This window comes from Mytilus galloprovincialis, chromosome 6, assembly GCF_965363235.1.
Source record: "Mytilus galloprovincialis chromosome 6, xbMytGall1.hap1.1, whole genome shotgun sequence".
Lineage (NCBI taxonomy): Eukaryota > Metazoa > Mollusca > Bivalvia > Mytilida > Mytilidae > Mytilus > Mytilus galloprovincialis.
The window spans coordinates 772,519-793,554 of NC_134843.1; the positions used below are offsets into that span (position 1 = coordinate 772,519).

General features: G+C 33.4%; 1 protein-coding gene across 2 annotated transcripts in view; it reads left to right on the plus strand.

The window, feature by feature from the left end:
* LOC143078653 (uncharacterized) overlaps positions 1 to 21,036 on the plus strand; it is a 36,039-nt gene that overhangs the window by 9,362 nt on the left and 5,641 nt on the right. Inside the window, exons 5-20 of one of the 2 annotated variants that reach the window (XM_076253523.1) lie at positions 1,856 to 2,056; positions 4,085 to 4,296; positions 5,366 to 5,551; positions 6,110 to 6,245; positions 7,100 to 7,287; positions 7,717 to 7,921; positions 8,239 to 9,958; positions 10,309 to 10,424; positions 11,232 to 11,381; positions 12,432 to 12,584; positions 14,930 to 15,192; positions 15,861 to 16,091; positions 16,461 to 16,591; positions 18,056 to 18,204; positions 19,070 to 19,372; positions 20,712 to 20,858. In XM_076253523.1, coding sequence (XP_076109638.1) covers positions 1,856 to 2,056; positions 4,085 to 4,296; positions 5,366 to 5,551; positions 6,110 to 6,245; positions 7,100 to 7,287; positions 7,717 to 7,921; positions 8,239 to 9,958; positions 10,309 to 10,424; positions 11,232 to 11,381; positions 12,432 to 12,584; positions 14,930 to 15,192; positions 15,861 to 16,091; positions 16,461 to 16,591; positions 18,056 to 18,204; positions 19,070 to 19,372; positions 20,712 to 20,858 — 4,491 coding nt within the window. The remainder of the gene's footprint in view (positions 1 to 1,855; positions 2,057 to 4,084; positions 4,297 to 5,365; positions 5,552 to 6,109; positions 6,246 to 7,099; positions 7,288 to 7,716; positions 7,922 to 8,238; positions 9,959 to 10,308; positions 10,425 to 11,231; positions 11,382 to 12,431; positions 12,585 to 14,929; positions 15,193 to 15,860; positions 16,092 to 16,460; positions 16,592 to 18,055; positions 18,205 to 19,069; positions 19,373 to 20,711; positions 20,859 to 21,036) is intronic. The other variant, XM_076253524.1, reaches the window with a different exon arrangement.

Here is a 21,036-nt window from a genome sequence, read left to right on the forward strand (position 1 = left end):
GATTAATGAACTTTTGGTAATATGTTCTATTTCTGACTTGTTAGATTTAATTACCTTAATTTGGTAAAACTTTGTGGAAAAGCAATCCTAGTAGAATGTGTATTGGGATCAATAAATATATTGATTTCTTTTCTTTGATCTTTAATCTAATTCTCAGTACAAAGTTTGTTAACGATTATCATGATTATTAATTTTCTTTATTTATTACCTAAAGTTAGGTCAAATTACTTTACAAAGGAGTATAATTACATGAATTATATGTACACCAAAATATACCAAAACCCTATGTTTATTGGGGAATTTCAATATTTGAACAACATCTGATTTTTTTCCTACAATTACATCAATGTACTTTTCTGTCAAGTTATCAAACAAAGTATATAACTAACAATGCACTCCCTGCATTGCTCCCTGCATTCTAATTGAATAAATCAGTCTTAACCTTAAAAAATAGGGGACAGCACTCTGAATACTGGTAAAGACAAAGTTTTCTTAGAACTTGATAAAGAATCAGGGTTAAGCAGGATATAAAACTGAGTACATGATGTCCATGTCCAACTATCCTTAAGATGTTTTTAAAACTGCATTTGTTAACATATATTTGTTCTGTTTGACAGAAGTTCCCCTGGAACCTTTATTATAATCAATACTATAATATCTGTTTCAGTTGGAACAAATATTCTATACCCCTTATTCTGTTTATCATGACACATAAACTTGCAAGGTAATTAAGAAAGTATACAAAATAGTAAACTTTAATGAACAGATTTTCCTTTAAGGAATCTTCAAGCAGTTCTATGAATAAAATGAATGAATATAAATGTTGATGGGATTATATTATTTAGCAAAGTGTTAGATTGCACATGTTGCATATTGATTTAAAGAACAGTCTTAAAATTTTCCATGCTAGTACTCCATTTAAACTTTCAAACACAGACATATTTTTATTGTGTGCAATAATATATAGTTTAAAAAAGTAGAAAAGACTGAATATTATAAATGAATTATGGCATCAAATGGATATTAAATGTACTATAGTTACAGTAAAATCTGTGTTATAACTAATAATACATTATAATTTTACATACATGTAATATATTTAACTTCCAGATGGAAGGAAGTCTGGCAAACTAAGGCCTTCTGAATAGATATATAACTTAACTGGGGAAGAGGAGTCAAACTTTTGTTCTTACAATAAATATAAAATTCAGGGGAGGGAGAAGAGTTCAACCTAAGGTCTGGCCAGATATCTTGACTTGCTGATGGAGGAGTTGAATTTGAGTTGACAAATACCTACAAGGCCTAGATTAATATATTGTTTGTTTCCCCAATCCCGACCCTGCCGAGCCAGGTGTGGGTAGGTAGGTAGGGAAATAATTTTATTTTCCAAAAAGCTTGAACATTATCGGACGATCCAGCAAGCCTGAAAATCAGAAATGAATAAAATAATATTTGACTTAGTTTTGACAATAAAATTTTATGAGTAGCACCATTTTTGCAGGGTCGGTCGGGATTGGGGAAACAAACAATATTTTATTTTAGGCCTAATATAACTTAAATGACAGCTGTCAAACTTGGGTTTTCTGGACAGATGAGTCTTTTGTAGACAAAACATGCTTCTGGCACAAATACAAAATTTCAATCCTGGTATCTATGATGATAAAATTGAGAATGGAAATGGGGATCTATTTATTTATATATTGACACATGTCAACGTATATTTGTTCCGCCTACCAGAAGTTCCACTGGACACATTGTTACAAACAATGATATAATACCTATTCCTTCATTAATTTAGTTAAAATGGTTAAAATAAAAGCCTTGTCATACAACTGTATATACATGTATATTTCAGGAGAAAATTCAAATAAACCAGTGCCAGTGTTTCCCTGGCATTCACTGGTTCCCTTTCTGACTAACACAGGACCTAGCAGTGGTAAGATGGCTCCCCCTATGGAACCAGTACACCAGCCAGGAGAGTTGAAGAGACTGTCACCTGCACCACCACCACCATCACAGAAGACCAATGAACATCACCATAGTATTTCAGAAGCAGGTATAAAATGAGTTCTCCCTTACAGCAAGGAAGTTATATTGTAATTTCTCAACAAACCTCCCAGTACAAGTATGATGAGATGTGTATATAATGGCTTAAAACAAAGGTGCAATAAAAGATAAATTATTTTACAGCAAACTATGAACAACTTCATTAATGAGCTAGGGTTCAATTCTTATTGTCTTTGGCATAAATATTTTGATAGATCAGTTCTTTCCACCCTCAGTGTAAATTTGATTAAATTCGGTTCTTGCAAGCTAAATATAATTCAGGTTTGCACTCCATCCTTCAATCTTTTCATCCGTCAGTCTGGCAAATTAGTTTTCCACACTTTTTGGGGAAAGACCCCTATGGTGTTGACCAGAGTGACATTCCCTCACATCATTCATTTTGTTTTTATAGTGTGGAAACCCCCCCCAACAAATCTTACTGAGATTGATGAGAAGGAAACACACAAACGATTAGATTGACTTTAAACTCTTTTCTACACATTTCCCTTCTGTTTCTTAGATAGCGAAATTATTGTATTTTGAGCTCTCTTTTACACTATTTACGTTTCTTTTACAATCCGGAAAAACAGTATGACGAGATATTCTAAATATATCCAACCTACATGATATTTTATAATGACGTCATTGTTGGAATGCCACACCATGCAGAAGCAGGGATATCCTTCACTGGTTATTTAAATCATTCTCAGAGTTAGTGCACTAATTATAAATTGGTATTTGTTAAATTTAAACATAATTATGTTTGCTGTAGATTATTCAAACATCAACATGCAATACTTTAATTGGTAGGTCAACAACTTTCAAAGTAAACAAAGTCTGTGGGGATACATGAGATTGGGAGAGAAACGATTTTTTTCATTTTTTCTGTAAAATTCTGTTTTGTGAATCTTCCTCCAAATCAGGAGCACCTCAATTGATGAGTAATTATCCACTAAAATAAAACTTGAAAATGTGACATTTAGTATATGATTAGTTGTCTTCCATTAAAACTAAATTGTGTGTAGCAACAAATAAATCATTGTAATGGTAAAAAAAAACATAAAATAAAAAGTTGCATTTTATAGTTTAAATTTATTTATTTATGAAATTTACAAATATTTCAAAATGTAGGATCTGGAAACAAGCTTCACACAGTTTACATCAATCATACTTTTTTTTGTATTAGTACCTGTATCCCTGTGATGAGAGTTGTAACTGGGAACTTTATCAATGGAAATTTAAAATTAAATGGATTTTTCAGTCCTAACTTTCTTAATAAAAAAATTAAAAACCTTAGAGTACTGTCACAAAAAATGGAAAATGGCCTAGCCTGTAGTTCAGTGGTACACAATTAAGATTTCAGAAAACATTGTAGTTGTTTTAAATGTAAGAAATCAGTTGAATTTTACATAATTAACTATCAACTATCAATCGAATGTTTAGATTTAGAAGATGCAGATCTCTTGACCAGTTCAAATTGAATCCTATCCTTAACTAATATTGTCAACCTTTCTACATAATCTAGCTGTTCTTTTTTCATTCTTTATTTGAAGACTATCAAAAGATAACCCCCCCCCCCCCTCCAAAAAAAAAAGATACAAGGGCCGTCTTTCCCCTCAGAGCTATTCAGCTCTTTGATTTTCATTATGCTTAAAGATATAATTTGATATTTGGTGTTTTGTTTTATCATGACAAGTTAAAGATCAAGTATGAATTTTGTTCTGGTCTGATGATTTGTGCAGAGTTATGGTCCTTGGACTTAAAAAAATATTCAGTTTTCTGCTTTTTAATTGCTTTTCCTTAAAGATATTAATTTAATAATTGGTATGTAGTTTTATCATGACAAGTTACAGTTCAAGTTAGAAATTTGTTCTGGTCTGACTTTTTTTGTGCAGAGTTATGGTCACTTAGAAAATTCACTTATATAATCTTGTTTTCAACACTTTTTTTCGTATATTGACTTGATATTTGTTATATAGTTTATACCTTGACAAGTTAAGGATTATTAACCAGAATGCTTGTTTATTTTGATTTTCAGGTCCTTCAGCTTTGGAAGAAGATGACAATGATGACTATGATGATGATGTGTTTGATACTAACGATAAACTTCCTGTCCAGGCAGAATCTCCTCAGGCTGATGGGTCAGAGAAAGCAACAGGAAAAAAAGATAGCAAAGCAGCAGTAGCTAAAAGAAGGACACAATCTCTCAGTGATTTGAAAAACAAAGACGAACCTAAAAGTCCTAGAAAAGTAAGAACTTTAAATGTCACTGTAAGATATTTTTCAATGTTTCAAATTACTATGTTGACTTTTCACATGATCAGTTGAAAGAATTACAATTTTTGTCACATGAACTTAATAAGCAAGGCTGTGAATACTTTGTATGACTATTCCCAACATAGAGGTATTCCTATAACCGTAATGACAACCACAATACTTATGTTGGTAATGATACTGAATCATTTATCTCTAACTTGTTTGTCATTGGCTTTCGATAACAATGATTTTATGCTCACTCAGTCTGTCAGAGGCCTTCCAGTGGGGATTTAAATAGAATATAAATGTAAAGTTCATGCATATGCATGAGAAGACAAAAAGAACGTTAAAGTGTTTAACATTAGAATCAACAAACAAGGTTTAGTCCTCTGCTAGTTATTCGTATTATTTGATTTCTGCGTTTAGAACCTATGGCGACCCCACAGATTGAATGTCTATAACAAGTACGATGTGATAATTCAGCGTTCCAGAGGACAGTTTACCTAAACTGACCCAGTCAGTTGATAATCTGAAAGCATAAAGAAATGGTATTATCCACACTGTTATGAAAACGATACTAAAATAAGATGTTGTATAACTGCTAATGAAGATAAGGTTTTCTGTGTCTGATTTGTTACATGATCATCTTATATTAATGGAAATTAATTTCTATTATTTCAAAAAGGTTTGACTGCATGAAATCTTTTTACCATACATTTCTATATGAAATAAAGAGATGTGGTATGATTGAGACAGATTTCAATTGATGGGGGGGGGGGGGGGGGAGTCATCCAAATTCATGAATGTTCGTTACTATTTAGTAGGTATTCTGTCCGTAAATAATACACAAACTAAACATGCTAAACGACTGTGTAAATTTACAATTCCTAAACAATACATTTTTTGTTCAAATCCATTAGAATTCCTTGCAAAGAATTAATTAAAACAGCAATATAACTGTATCCTTTTTGTCTTCATAAAGTAGAATAAGATCCAACGTTTAAAACTATATATTATGTTTTAATAAGAACCAACGTTTAAAACTATATATTATGTTTTATAGACCAAAGACAAAGACCATATCAGAAGACCAATGAATGCCTTCATGATATTTAGCAAGCGTCACAGACATTTAGTTCACCAGAGGCACCCTAATCAAGACAACAGAACTGTTAGTAAAATTCTGGGAGAGTGGTGGTATGCCTTAGGACCAAAAGAGAAACAAAAATATCACGATCTAGCTTACCAGGTAACAATCCACCATGATATTTATATTTTGTTCAAAAACTGAAGGAGAGTTACTTTAGAAATAATTGTTGGTAGGCTACAGAAAAAAAGGAGATAGAATAAGAGTTACCCTATTACATTAGAAAACTCTTATTGAAATCCATTTTGAAGTACAGAAGATGATATTATTGTTAATACTAATAATGTTGAAGATGTACACTTTTATTTAAGTTGTGTCGTTCAACTGGTATTAATAACAAGGGAAGATTGAATATAAAAACCCTGATTTACACACCTTACACTCACATTTTTATATCCCGAATATGCCTCTGAATTATACCCACCGACAAATTTATCAATAAGTAATGACTGGTTCCTGTCTTGTCTCAACTAAGATATTGATCAACTTTAAAGCCAGATCAATCAAAGAGGCTTAAATTAAAGGGCTGCAAGATGTTGGTCTTCTTCTACAAAAGCCTAGCACTTTCTTTAATTGCAGTAAAAAGGGCTAATTTCAAAGGTCTTAAACATACTTGTCTGTTCTGATTCATTTCTGATATGGTCTTATTACAATTTGTAGGTGAAAGAGGCCCACTTTAAAGCTCATCCCGACTGGAAGTGGTGTTCAAGGGAGCGTAAAAAGTCGAGTACGATTGCTGAGAAGTTAAAACAGCGTAGTAGTGCAAGTCGTATTGATGATGATGTCTTTGAAGAAGGTAAACATCTTAAATAAAATGAACTGTGTTGTATGACCTTATGAATAATGAAAATAAATAGACTTCCAGATTACTACACGTCTGAAAGTGAACTGATAAGGGGAAACTGAAGAAAAAAGGTACTTATTAGTAGAATGTAATTGAAAAATAGAAGCCTTAGAACACCTGGAGATTACAAAGGATAATTTCCACTATTATTTGGTTTGCTTGTGTAGAACTACTGTGGATTCACTAGTATTGGGTGGATACACATTCTTGTGGATTCACTAGTATTGGATGGATACACATTCTTGTGGATTCACTAGTATTGGGTGGATACACATTCTTGTGGACTCACTAGTATTGGATAAATACACATTCTTGTGGATTCACTAGTATTGGGTGGATACACATTCTTGTGGATTCACTAGTATTGGGTGGATACACATTCTTGTGGATTCACTAGTATTGGGTAGATACACATTCTTGTGGATTCACTAGTATTGGGTGGATACACATTCTTGTGGATTCACTAGTTTTGGGTAGATACACATTCTTGTGGATTCACTAGTATTGGTTGGATACACATTCTTGTGGATTCACTATTATTGGGTAGATACACATTCTTGTGGATTCACTAGTATTGGGTGGATACACATTCTTGTGGATTTCGTGGGGATAGGTGAACCAATGTATTAAATGTTGTACCAAAAACAAATTTTCTATAAACTGCAGACTTCGGCAAAAACACAAAGTGAATATCCATGAATATGTAAGTTTTCCTCAATCCAAGAAAAATTGGTACCCACAAAAAAATAAATACACAGTAACCGTAAACATATTTAAAAACTTTAACATTTGTCAACATTTTTCAGAAGAGACAGTAGAAGGTTTACCTGATGTGGATATGGCAGATGATGAAGACCTCAATAAAGAATTGTCATTGTTTGAAATAAAAAGGGGGAGATCTCAAAGTTTATCAGCAGTGCCACAGGACGGAGATACAAGATCTGCATTCTTTCCAGCAAGTCAGACGGGAGAGGATAGACAGAAATTTGCTGAGGTAAAATCATCAAAACAATCTTTTTCCCTTAGTCAAACAGAAATTTACTTAGGTAAATAAGATATCTTGATATATAACCAGTTGTCAATTTAACTACTGTTTTCTTCCTGCCAAATCAGACTCAGAAACTGGACAAAAATTTGCTATGGTAAATAATTAAAAGGGGAGATCCCAGTTATTAAATTTAGTTCTTTGAGAGGGAAGATCTTCAAATATTGTTTTTATTTCTTGGGTTACTGCATTCATCCAGCCTAATCAGCCCAGCAGAACACAGACATGAAATTGCTGCATTGAATATTACAATGAAGAGATCTCAAAATATAGTTTATAGTTCTTAGATTTGAAAGCTGGGTCCTAATGTGATAGCTCAATCCATAGCTTCAGTATCATTATTGACTTGAGTGATGAGAATATACTTATCTTTGACAGGCATTAAAAAGACAGTTGTCTCAAACATTTGGTGAGCAGGATTACCATCAATCTGAGGACAATAATCATCCCCCTCAACCAATGATGCAGCCACAACATCTACCTAGGCCACGCCCACGGTACCAATCTGTTACCAGACAACAGGACCAAGAGGAACCAGTCAGTGATGATGAAAGAATGGTCATAGATGAATCGAACAAAGAGGGTAATTTTACTGAATAAAATTTATGTTTAATGTAAAATACAATATTATGTTTAAAAAACAGTTTGAATAACTGAATCAAATAATCAATGAGGTTTTTACAAATATTTCTGTAGTAGTTTTGCTTTTATGACTGTTTTATGCATACAATTTAAATAATTTTGAAATGGAAAGGGAAAAATAACTCAACACTATACAGTCAAGGTAAATAAGAGATAAAACCAAAATAATATTTGATGAGGTTTAAAACATTACATTTTACATAAAGCAAAACAAACTACATTATTTAACTAATAATACAAAATTTTATGTCTTTCCAGCTGAAGGTAATGAAAGTGAGAATGAGGCTAGTGACCTTATTTGTAAGGAACATGTATCTGATAGTGAAACTGACAGTCAAACAGAAGAAGACAACCTCATTGAAAACAAAGCCTTTCCACAGCAACGATTTTCACCTGTTAAGCATATCAATCCTGCAGACATCACATACCGTCCGACTCCTATACGCAAAATACCTGAATCTCCGGTTAAAACTCCAACAAGGACAGTGGGTAATGTGGATGTGGAGCAACTAATTCCACGTCCTTCAAGTGTTGGTTCTAGTTTTCAACCAACCGGGGCAGTTTTCCGTGCCAAAGTGAAGCCCAATCGTAATATGTCTATTGGTAGTATGCAGGAATTAAAGCAAAACTCTCGCATTCAAATTACCCAGCATCCAACTGTCAAAATGGGGCAGATGAAAATTCACAATATAACAATGACAACAAAGCCTAATGAACAAATCTTAATGTCTTCTAATACAGAAACGATACTTGGTGATCAAAATGGGCAAGGAGCAATGATGAGGAAAACATCGCAAAAAATGAGAGGGAAACCTGCTCCCTTACATCAGAATGTAACGATGGGTGTCAACAGTAATAATATGTTCCCTGTCACCTCCAGTAATATACAAATCGTTAATTCTAACCAGGCGTATTTAACTAATGCTCATTATGCCATCAGTACGGTAGCCTCTACTTTTTCAACCATGGGTAAACCCATCTCAACTCCAGTACCGATAGCCTCTAAGCCTATTGTGTCAATGCAGCAGGGAGCCATGTTAAAACCTACAACCCTTTCTGGGATGAACCTACAGCAACAACAAGCTCTTTATCAAAATTCACAGAACAATGGTACCATAGTCTTACAACCTTCCAATCAGCAGTATGGCATGACCATCCTGAACTCTGCAATGCCTAAAACATCAGCTATACAGACTAGTATGGGAGGAGGATATATCACAACGTTACGTAACATTGCCCCTCCACAGAATCACCTAGCTCAACAGCCACACACACCTACACAGAGTGTAGCTCCACAGACTGTTCTTACAAACGTTGTACTCAAAACAACCCAGCAACAGATGGCAGCACCTCTTACTGTGCAGACATCTCAGTATCAACAACATCAGGCATTCACTCAGGCAAATCTACAACCTGCACAACTTCAATATATCCTGCCCTCAGTCAGGGTGGCTCCTTCTGGTGGAGGCAAAGTTCAGAATATTTTACAGATGGCTCTGCCAGGGACACCAGTACAGCAAAGTAATATTCAGTTGACATTTACAGGGAACCAGTCTCCACTTCCTCAACATTCACCATCCCCACATTCAGCACAGGCTGGTAAATTTCAAATTGCATCAGGAACAACTGGACTGAGATTAGTAGGACAACAAGGGAAAGTTTATCAACAGGCAAATCTCATGTCTCCAAACCCTAATCTCAATTCACCCATCTTACTGAATACCATGGCCAATAAACAACAGACTGTTCTCACACAGTTCCCAGCTCTTAATCAAGGTGTTGCTAATGTGATGGCATCACCCTTGACAACAGTATCCTTAGCTCAGCCAGTAGTCTCCCTTGGGGCTCTCCAACAACAGCAAGCACTACATACTCATCAGTCCTTACCAACACATATACAGATACAGCAAGGAACACAACAACAAATATTCCAGCAGCCATCAACACAACAGAAAATACTGTTGACTTCTACTCCTAAGTAAGTACCACAGCACCGTATTACTGAAGAAAATTCTGTTGTCTTTTAAAAAAAAAAAAAAAAAATTTTTTTTGTTGGGGGGGGGGGGGGGGGGGAGTTGCTGTTTCATTGAATAAACCACACAGCTTTCTTAAATCTTCAGTAATTCAAATTTGTGATATTCTAAAATCAACTTTCTTTTCTGTGTAATTACTTTACAATAATTCTTCTAATATTTTTTGTATCTCGTAAACTTGTCTTAGACTTGTGCACACTGTTTCATTCAAATTGACAAAATAAGATATATTTTTCTGAAAGGGAAATGAAATAATTCACACAGTTTTTAATGGTGATGTTTATTCTAATTTCAGATCACATGATACTGTGCAAACAATAAACAATGTTACCATGGTAGCAGGATCTCCCTCTCCTGTATCGAAGAGTATCAGTTCTCCTGCATATGCATACGTTGGATCTATACAACAAGGTGAGTCACATGGTACACTAGAAACAATAAACAATGTTATATAAATAAGGAGATGAGATAACTATATACATCAGAGTTGAAATCATCAGGATGCTAGCAATTATAAGTCATCATACAACCTTTGGTAAGAATAAGTCAGCAATTGACCTATGGTTAATCTTTGTGTCAATGGTTCTAGTCACAGAGACCAATATACACTATAAATATTGTACATTTTATGGAGAGACCTTCTGTTTATTGAAGGTGAATTAGTTCATAGTAAAGGTCATAGCAGTTATTTATAAACACAATTTGGCTTGAAACCTGAACATACTAAAACATAAAACTGTACACTACACACAAAACTGCCTTCTTCAAGTTAGCTTCTTTGCATATCTTCTGTACTTAATTATTTTTATGCCCCACCTACGATAATAGAGGGGCATTATGTTTTCTGGTCTGTGCGTTCGTTCGTCTGTCCGTCCGTCTGTCCGTTCGTCCGTCTGTCCTGCTTCAGGTTAACGTTTTTGGTCAAGGTAGTTTTTGATGAAGTTGAAGTCCAATCAACTTCAAACTTAGTACACATGTTCCCTATGATATGATCTTTCTAATTTTAATGCCAAATTAGAGTTTTTACCCCAATGTCACGGTCCACTGAACATAGAAAATGAAAGTGCGAGTGGGGCATTCGTGTACTGAGGACACATTCTTGTTGTACATGTTTTTATATGTGATATTATGTGTGAGGTATCGGTATAAATTTTTTGAATGGAACTTAAAACAATGTATGGCAATCTTCATTACATTGAAAGATCTGACTGTTTCTAGGTTCACAAGGAGCAGTGCAACAAGTGTTGATACAGCCTCAGGCAACGAGATCACCGGCACCAAGTCCAGGGGTTAGCCAACATAATATAGCCCCCAAACCTATCACACAACAACAGACAGTTCAAAGTCCACCTCAGAGTCAATATCAAGGTAAAGTAACAAAATATTTATTTTTCTCTAATTCTTCGTCAATTTATCCCTTTCTGCACCAATTGTATAATAAAAAATTAATCAACATGTGGTTTGTTTGATCTCAGTTCTTCATTGGTTAAAATCCGATTATGACGTCGAGTTTTCTTGCTTTCCTCTGAATTTCCTATTGTGACGGCATGAAAAAAGGCGACCATGCCTGATGACGTCACAAAGAAAAAACACATGTTTTACAGATCATTCAAAAAAAAGGAATACGTTTGTCTACATATTGTTTGAAAAACATTAGAGAAACAGATTCTACCACCACATCTTGTGTAATACAATATTTATCCACTATTGACAGTTAAATTTTAAATATTTAAAACGCTTGGCAAGCCTTGCGTTTTAAATTTGAAAATTTAACTGTCTCTAGTGGATAAATATAGTATCACACTCGATGCAGTGGTAGAATCTATATTTACCTGAAACTCTAAGCATTTAACTCTAAGCAATGTGTATACAATAATAGATTATGAAATATGTAAACAAACAGAGGATTAATAACTTTGAAGTTCATAGTTGTATATTGAATCCATGTAAGTTGTGACCACTCTCTTCATTTATATCATTTTCCTTAAGGTGGTACCTAACACTACAGGGAGATAACTCTGTAAAATCAGCCCGACGTTTTAATTACGTTGTGTTGTTAAGGGAATATCAAGCTTCTCAATGATCAAAATAAGTGTTTGGCAAACTGCTATATAACCAGTGTAATTTTTTTAAAACGGTTGGTTCAAATTTTTTGAAATTTTTATATTTTTGTAAAAGGGTCAAAGTAAATACTTTGTCAAAATTTTAAGAAAATTAAACGAGCCAAATTAATTTTAGTTAAAAGTGTTGGGTACCACCTTAAGAGAGGAATTAGGTTTGGTTACTGTCTGCCTAGGCCATAGTAAGTAACAAGCACACAAACCCATCTACAAAAATACAACACTTTGAATGGCAATATCTTAGTCACCCAATTCATTGACCACCGAGGAATATTAATATTTAATTTTGTTTTTCCAGGGACTTTCAAGTCACCCAATACAATGACCACTGAGGCCAAAGGAGATATAGGTTACATCTCGGGTGGCAATCAGAAATCTCACAAGATAAAGGCCACCATTGCCACTATTCCTGTTGCCACAGAAAGTTTACAAGTTACCACCACCATTCCAGGTTTGTTTTAGGGAGAGAAATAAAAGTTCTACTTTATGTTCGAAACGAATAAATCCAATCAATCTGAATGACACAGGAGGTCAAGATTATGTAGGATTTAATAATGTCCTCCATGAAAAAATGTCCACCGGACACATTTTGACAACATTTACTAATTTAAATGTGTCCTGGACACAATTTCCTATGAAAACATGTCCTCAGGTATGAAAAAGTGTCTCTGACCATGGACATTATATACTACCATAATGTTGTCCAGGTGGGCAGTTTTTTCACAGAATATTGTTTCCACCAGGGCATTTTTTGATATGATTAAAGTATTACCGGGTAAATGATATCCATTGCCTTGTTAATACTGGAAGCATTTTAACTTTAATTACAAACTTGAATTAATTGTTACTTTGACATAAAAATTGTCTCATTGGCACTCATACCATTCTTATCTTCATATCTATATCTTTTAATATAATTACATACATGTATAATTCAAACTCAAATAAGTAACAGATGCTGTTCAGTTTTATTTTCCTTGGAGGACACAATTTAATAACATTGTGTACGAAAATTTGTTCTGCAGATGGACCATATTTCACAACTGTTGCTGTAAAATGCTGTCCACTTAGGAGACAGTATTTCGTGGCAATGGACATGATGTATTTTCTATTGCCTTCTTCTCTGACATAATAAATAGAGTTGTTCTTAGAACTTAAATTTCTCTATATTTACTTCCATCTTTTATTTATTTGTTTAAATTCAAGTGTAATAAAACTTTGTGATGACCTCTGTATTACTTCCCTTCACGGACACAATTTAATAGCAACTACTATGAAAATTTGTCCTGTGAGTGGACACTATTTCATATTGTTGGCAGTAAAAATCTGTTTCTTTGAGGGACACCATTCCATGGCAATGGACATTATTAAATACCAAATTTCAATGAAAAACTGTTCACATGGACACTTTTCCACAGGACACTATTATGTCTTACAATTATACACTTATTTTCATCTGGTAGTTCTTTGATCATTACTTGTCTATATTAATTAAATATTTCTTACACAATACTGTTGACACGTAGAGTGGGGTGATAATTTTCGCCATATCTTTCCATGTTTTCTTCAGTTTATGTTTAGGTCTTTATGTTTTTGAAGTATACAGATATTTCTATATGAAGATAACTTCAAATGCAAAATATTTTTAGCTTGAAAACGTGTTTGTTTTGAGTAAAATCATCTGAAAAGTTGAATTAAAGGGTGTATGAAATTTCCTATTTTTTTGTCAACAGGGGACACATATTCGCCGTTTTTACATATCTATTTAAAACCAAATAACTGCAGCTTTAAACAATACTTATCAAATAAATTTCATTATAGACGAATAGCTGACATTTGAAAGGTGTAAAAAACTGAAATTTAGGGCAATCAGTCAAAGAATTACTAAGGAATGCTTCTTTGAAATCGTTTTTTTCATTCAGGAAATTGGCTGAAAATCGTTGTCCATTTTTCGGTCCTTTGCCGTAAGTGCCGAAAGGAGTATGTTCGATAAAGTCCCAAAATGGCCCCCTTTTTTAGCGTAAATTTAAAATTCGTATTTATCGACCAATATCACGATAAATTATAGCTAATACATTGACTAGCTAGGATATAACCCATTTTGTTGAAAATTTTACGTTTCTGCGTTTCATTATGACGTCACAAGTTGTACTCAACGAATATGGTAGAATTTCCATAGATTATTGGACAGGAAACATAGAGCGCATACGTCGACAATAAAGATCTTTTAAAATAATGTTTGTGAAGACATTTATCATGTCTTATTTGAATCTTAAGCTTGTAGACGCCTGCGCTCTATGTTTCCTGGTTCTTTATTTGGTTGAAATCTAGCTGATTTTGTCACATTTCACCAAAATCCCTTATCTTGACATTTTTGGGATGTAAAAATCAACGTGTTAGAATTAAACTTTGACAAAAAAAGTTCTGTTTAACTTTCTAACATGTCTTTAGGGCAACTTTAAACATGTATTACATTGTAACTATGAACTTTATAATTGGGGCCAAATATGGCCCTTACCGAACTTACTCCTTTAGTTTCATTTTCAAAAATAATCATATTTGTTATAAAAATATAATTTAACGGCATATTTCTTCCATTTCAACCATCCTTTGAAGTTTTTACACCTCAAAATCATAAAACGGCGAAATTGTGTCCATGGCGAATATGAGCGCCCCACTCTAGTGAAGTAATAATAAATGTACTGAAGTCCATTCTTTAAAAAATCACAATTATTATTGCATGCAAAATTTGTGAATTAACCATAAATGATAAGTTTTTGTATTATTTGTTTCCAGCCTCACGGATGAATTCACATGTACAGAGTCCAAGACTCTCGCCTGTCCAGCAGTACGGCAGAACACAGCAGTATGGCATGCAGCATAAACCTACAAGACCTTCACCTCTTGTCTTGACCTCTGAACCTTCAGAGGTCAGAGATCAGATCTATGATAAAAAAGAAGAGTTATTACAAAATTCAGATATAAAGCCACAGAGGGCATGTAAAGGAAAGAAATACAAAGAGCTTGTTGAACAAGGTGGCATAAGGAAAGAGAGAAAAGTAAGAGATAAAAATGTTTTGTAGACGTAAGTTTTCTATGTTTAAGGTTCAGAGAAGGAAGTTTATACAGTGTGTTACATACATAGAAAACTAAACATAGATCATTGTATCTGATTATTAGTCACTCAAGTTTCTTTTGTTATGCATTCTGTAGATTTCCATGGGGTAATTAGATAAATAAGATGATAACACATAAATAACAGTCAAACAATTCATGAATATCAGAAACAAAATGGCAGGCATATAACTAATGATAAAATCTCAATGCTTAAAAGATTTGTCATAACATGTATTATAAAAAATAAGCATGAAAAGTTGAGAATAATGTATTTATCTACAACAGGTAAATCCTTCCCCATTCCTTTTTAAAATCAAATTTCTTGTCATGACAGTTGATTTGATTTATGTTCAGTTTATAATGACCACATAGTTATGTGTGTACTGTTTATTTATGTTGCACTCTACAGAATGTACTTACCAATGACCCCATTGACTATAGTTTTGGTAAAGAACAGTTGTTGGCTGTACCTTTAATCTTACCATTTAAACTCAATTCACAACTATCATCTTTGATGCTATTGTAAATTATTCCCACTCAAAGGGATACACCTATATTTAAGGGGTCTACCAAGATATATGTAATGATTAATGATGTTGTTTGTTTCCAGTCATCTAAGGGGAGTACAGATTCTAGTGAGGAGAAATCACCGACCCAGATGACACCTCTACAAGACCCTCCTGATCCTGCCTCTCTATTGACAGATCAGACCCCGGAGCCTACACCCACAAGTGAAACAAAAACTGTAACGTTTAGTAATTCTCCTAGTATATGTATGCCTGCTCCACTCACAACCACCATGCCAACAGCTGCAGACGGCAAGCCTCCAGAAAGCCCTAGGGTAATTTCTAAACAAAACATTTATGGACTATTTGATATTTGAAATACAGCAGCATTTAATTTGCTGTATTAAAATTTATTGATAAATTGTAGAATTAAGCCATTAATTTAGATAATCTTCTTAAGTTAGTCTATTATCAATTGATATCATTGAAGTCAAACAGAAATTCCTAGTGAGCTTTATACATTTAAAAAGACTTGTTACGACAAGATTCATTAACAGCATTATTTGAGTTAATTTTTCATTGACAATTTTTCATCATGAAATGAGAACTTTTTATTTATGTCTATTTTAAAGTTTTATGGTAATTAAAAAGAAAAAAAACAGATAACTTGATGTGCATTTTACATGTTATAATTTGTATTTCAGAAGACAAAGATCAAGCCCCCACCCTTACCTGTTAATGTTTTACAGCAAGCCTCCTCGATACAGTCCCCCAGCAGTACCAATAGTCCTAGGAGGGTAACATTCAAAAAGTCAGTGCTAGATGGCATGGAAAAGTAAGCTTCCATCGTTGTCTGTATAAACTTTTTGTTGTATTATGTGTTTTTATTAATAAGATAAGATTTTAGGTACTGTAAATTCAAATATTAATGCGAGGTTTGTATTATTGCGAAAAAATGAGACAGAGTTGCAAACGCAATAATTTGAACTTGCATTTTGAATTATTTTATATGAATTAAACAGGATTTTTCTCAAAATCGTTAAATTTAAAATAGCTTTAAATTCTAAAATGACAAAATCGCAATAATAAATGCACATTATAATTTCTGAATTTACAGTACATCTTTTTGAGACAGCAATATCTACAACAATATTCAGATTTCATCGTAAGACTAGATTCTATAAAATATGTTCAACTTCAAAAACTCTTAAAGATGTAGTGGGGTCAGGTTTAGGAACTTCTGTCAGATGTTAGGACTCCTTTGGCTTTTTCATAGAAGACTTCAATAGCTCATAAAAGGCTCACTGCCAAAAATCAGATTCTAGATTGTTTTCTCTATATGAGACTTAAGTCTTTAAGTTAGTTGTGAAACACTCACCTACACCAAATTTTTCAAATAATACAAAAATAGTTAAAAATGACAACAACCACTGAATAAGGATGATTATATAAAAATATAGAAATACAAATAATTGTGGTATGGTTGCCAAAGAGACAACTCTTCATCAGAGACGATGCCAATAACTTATTACAGAATAAGTATGAGAAATGTTATTTATTTCTATGGAGTACTTCTAGTGACATAAGTAGAGAGTTAAACTATCAAATAACATTTCATGGTATTAATAAGTATATGTGAAATTGAATGATGATTTCAGATATTTTCCCAGCCACTTTCAAAAATGACCTTTAACATTTCTAGTGCTTGAAATGAAGGTCTGAACTGGCAATCTTCATTTCTGCATTCTTTAATTTTTTTAGGCATTTTTCTTTATTAATATTTTTGCCCATTATTCATATTCTCTATTTGTAATATTTTTTACCATTCATTCCTTAATCTTTATATTTTATTAACATCCATTTCTTATTCTGAAAACCCAATCAAGATACATTCATTTCAGCTATATTAAGCCAAATGGGGGAATTCTTAAGGAGGTACCAAACACCATTACTTTAAGTTAATTTGGCTCTTTTAGTTCTCTTAAAATTTTGACAAAATGCTTACTTTGGCCAAATGACAAAAACTGTCTGAAAATTTTCGTTGGACAAATAGCAGTTTGACTAACACCAATTTTGATCATTGAGAAGCTTAATATTTCCTGAACTATACAACGTAATTTAAATGTTCAGCTGATTTTCCTGTAGTGTTATGTGCCATCTAAAAAGGAAAATATCAAGTGAAACTATACTTCTTATTGGTTTATTTTTGTGGGAAATGATTGTATTTAACATTGTAATAAACAAATGCTAGGAATATGTATTCTTCAGCAGAGTTCTAGAAAATGTCTTTCTTTAACAGAGTACTAGAAAGAGTTGATTTTGACAGAAGATTTGAACAACTACCACAGTTTGTTCCAGAAAGTACAGATATGTCTTCTCCATTACCGCAGAGTCCCAGGGGAATTATAAGTAACTACAGGAAGAGGGGCAGAAAAGTGTCATCTCTAGGTAGGTCTATATCACCGAAAAGTCCCATGGATATAATAAGAATTAAACAGTACATGATAAGTATTACCTATATAATTGCTATATTGCATATAGATAGTTATTCTTTATTGCAAAGTCCAAAGGCTATGATTATTAGTTATAAAAATGGTAAGAAATGTGTAATCTTGAGTTACAGCTGCATAATCAAAAAAATTTCATATCACAGAGTCATATGGTTATAATTAGGCAGAAAGCTACCCCCCTGATTAGAAAAGTCATGTGGCTTCATTGGAGAGTCATGTGACTACATTAGAAAAGTCATGTGACTACATTAGAAAAGTCATGTGGCTACATTAGAAAAGTCATATGACTACATTAGAAAGTCATGTGACTACTTTTATATAGTCCTCTGTAGGTAGGCGTTTCCAGATTATATACAGAACTATTTATATGTTTCGACAGACAGTTTGTCCTTGTTACAATATTTAGCAAAGAAATTTTTTATATTTGGTTTATTGTTCTGTTATATTATATTAATTAACTGAAGTACTAAGGGCTGTTCCATCAAATTACAAACATCGGCCCAAGGGACTGCACTTTGAAATCTGGACTATGGGATGGTGTAACAAATTAATAATGCTGTGAACATCTAAATTTAATAGTAATACTAAGAGAACTATTTTGAACATTTTTAACATCATAGAAAATGAAATGACTGTTAATATATCAAATAAAAATGGTATGCCTAAAAAGTGCTGACATCAGGAAATGGCTATATTGTATTTAACCTTGCAGGAGTCCTAACAGAGCATGCTCCAAAGTTAGTAAACATACAAACATATTTATATTATACAGAAAGAATGTATTTTATATCTCTTTATTTCAGCTACAGGTGAACTGACTCCTAAAGATATAGAACTGTATGAAGGACAATCTCCCAGTTACAAGAAAGTATCCAGTGAGTCAGAAGGAACACCAATGGGAACTCCATTAGGAACTCCATTAGGAACACCATTAGGAACACCTTTAGGGACACCAATGGGAACACCATTAGGAACTCCATTAGGGACACCTCGCACACCAATGACAGGAACACCTAGAAGTGCTAGATTTAATGATGATAACATGTTCTTTGGTAAAAGTTTCAATCTGGAAACTTTAGCAGATACTGCAGTCTTGACCAAACCGGGTAAGAACTCTTTTGATTAATTGAACAGCTAAAGATTTTTATACGACCGCAAACATTTTTTGCGTTCGTATAATGGTATGATGTCATCGTCTGCGTCATCCGAAGACACATTTGGTGTCTGGACAATAACTTAAGTTTAAGTGAGTGGATCACTATGAAATTTAATAAGAAGGTTCAATACCACAAAAGGAAGGTTGGGATTAATTTTGGGGATGATGGTCCCAACTGTTTTAGAAAAAGGGGCCCAAAACAAGCATTTTTCTACTTTCAGTATATCAACTTATGTTTTAGTATTTCATTTGCTCTGAAATTGTACCACAATGTTAAATACCACAAGTAATAGGATTGGATTGATTTGGGGGGTTATGGTCCAAAAGGTTTAGAAATTTGGTGCCAAAAAAGGGGCCCAAATAAGCATTTTTGTAGTTTCTGCCAATAACTTGTGTTTAAGTGTATATTAATCTCTGAAATTATTCCACAATTTTCATTACTATAAAGGGATGGTTGTGGGGGTGGGGGGGGGGGGGGGGGGGGGGGGGGTCATGGCAAAAATCATTTCGCAATTAGGGTATAAAAAGGGGGAATACATGGTTTTTCTGGTTAAAGGACAATTTAGATAATTTAAAAGCAGTGTAAGGGAGGTAAGCCAATTCCATTTAAAGAATACTGTTATATATATGTTTGATTACCTCATTTCAACAGCTTGAAAATTATGTATTAAGAAATGATGATTGTTTGAGATGATTAGCTGTAAATTTATATTTAGACATGTTAGAAGTTACTATTAATTAATATTAATTTTAACCATGACTGTATGTCATTTTATATTTTAATATTTTATGATGTATTAAAATAAGTAGTTATTGTTGCAAACTCTTTTTGAGGGAATTGATATTCAACAGCATGGTGTATTGCTCAAAAACAAAAACAAAAAAAAGTTCATTAGACCACATTCATTCTGTGTCAGAAACCTATGCTGTGTCAACTATTTAATCACAATCCAAATTCAGAGCTGTATCAAGCTTGAATGTTGTGTCCATACTTGCCTAAACTTTTCAGGGTTAGCCTCTGGGGTTTTATAAAGCTGCGCCCTGTGAAGCATCTGGTTGTTGTTATAACCAGATACTTTTTCTGATTACCTTTTACATTTTTTTCAATTGTCTGTTTTGGAAGCTAATATTGGCTGTGTGAGCTAATCCCTTTTTCTTGTTTATTTAGGATATATATGTGATGGTATATTAACTTTATACCAGTATACAGGATTGTATATTTACTTGTAACAGATGAGTTTGGTGATGGTATATTTTATTTATATAATTGTATAATAACTTATTTACAGATGAGTTTGGTGATGTTAGTTTAGGATCACCAAGGACACCTAAGACACCAAGTTCTCCAGGACAGTTTTCCTCGTTGAGAAGGATCTTGGATCAGAGGAGACAACTTGTGATGCAGCTATTTGAGGAGTATGGACTGTTTCCATCTGGTTGGTATCTTTTTCTGACTCATTAGGGAAACGAGTAATCAGTGCTGCTCAAGAAATAAATTTTTAAAGTGCCCAACTATGAATATAATAACTTTATTTAATTGTTCTGGATATTAATCTTGAATAATCACCAACCTTCAACTTTACTGTCTTCCTATCAGTACTTGCTATCAACCTT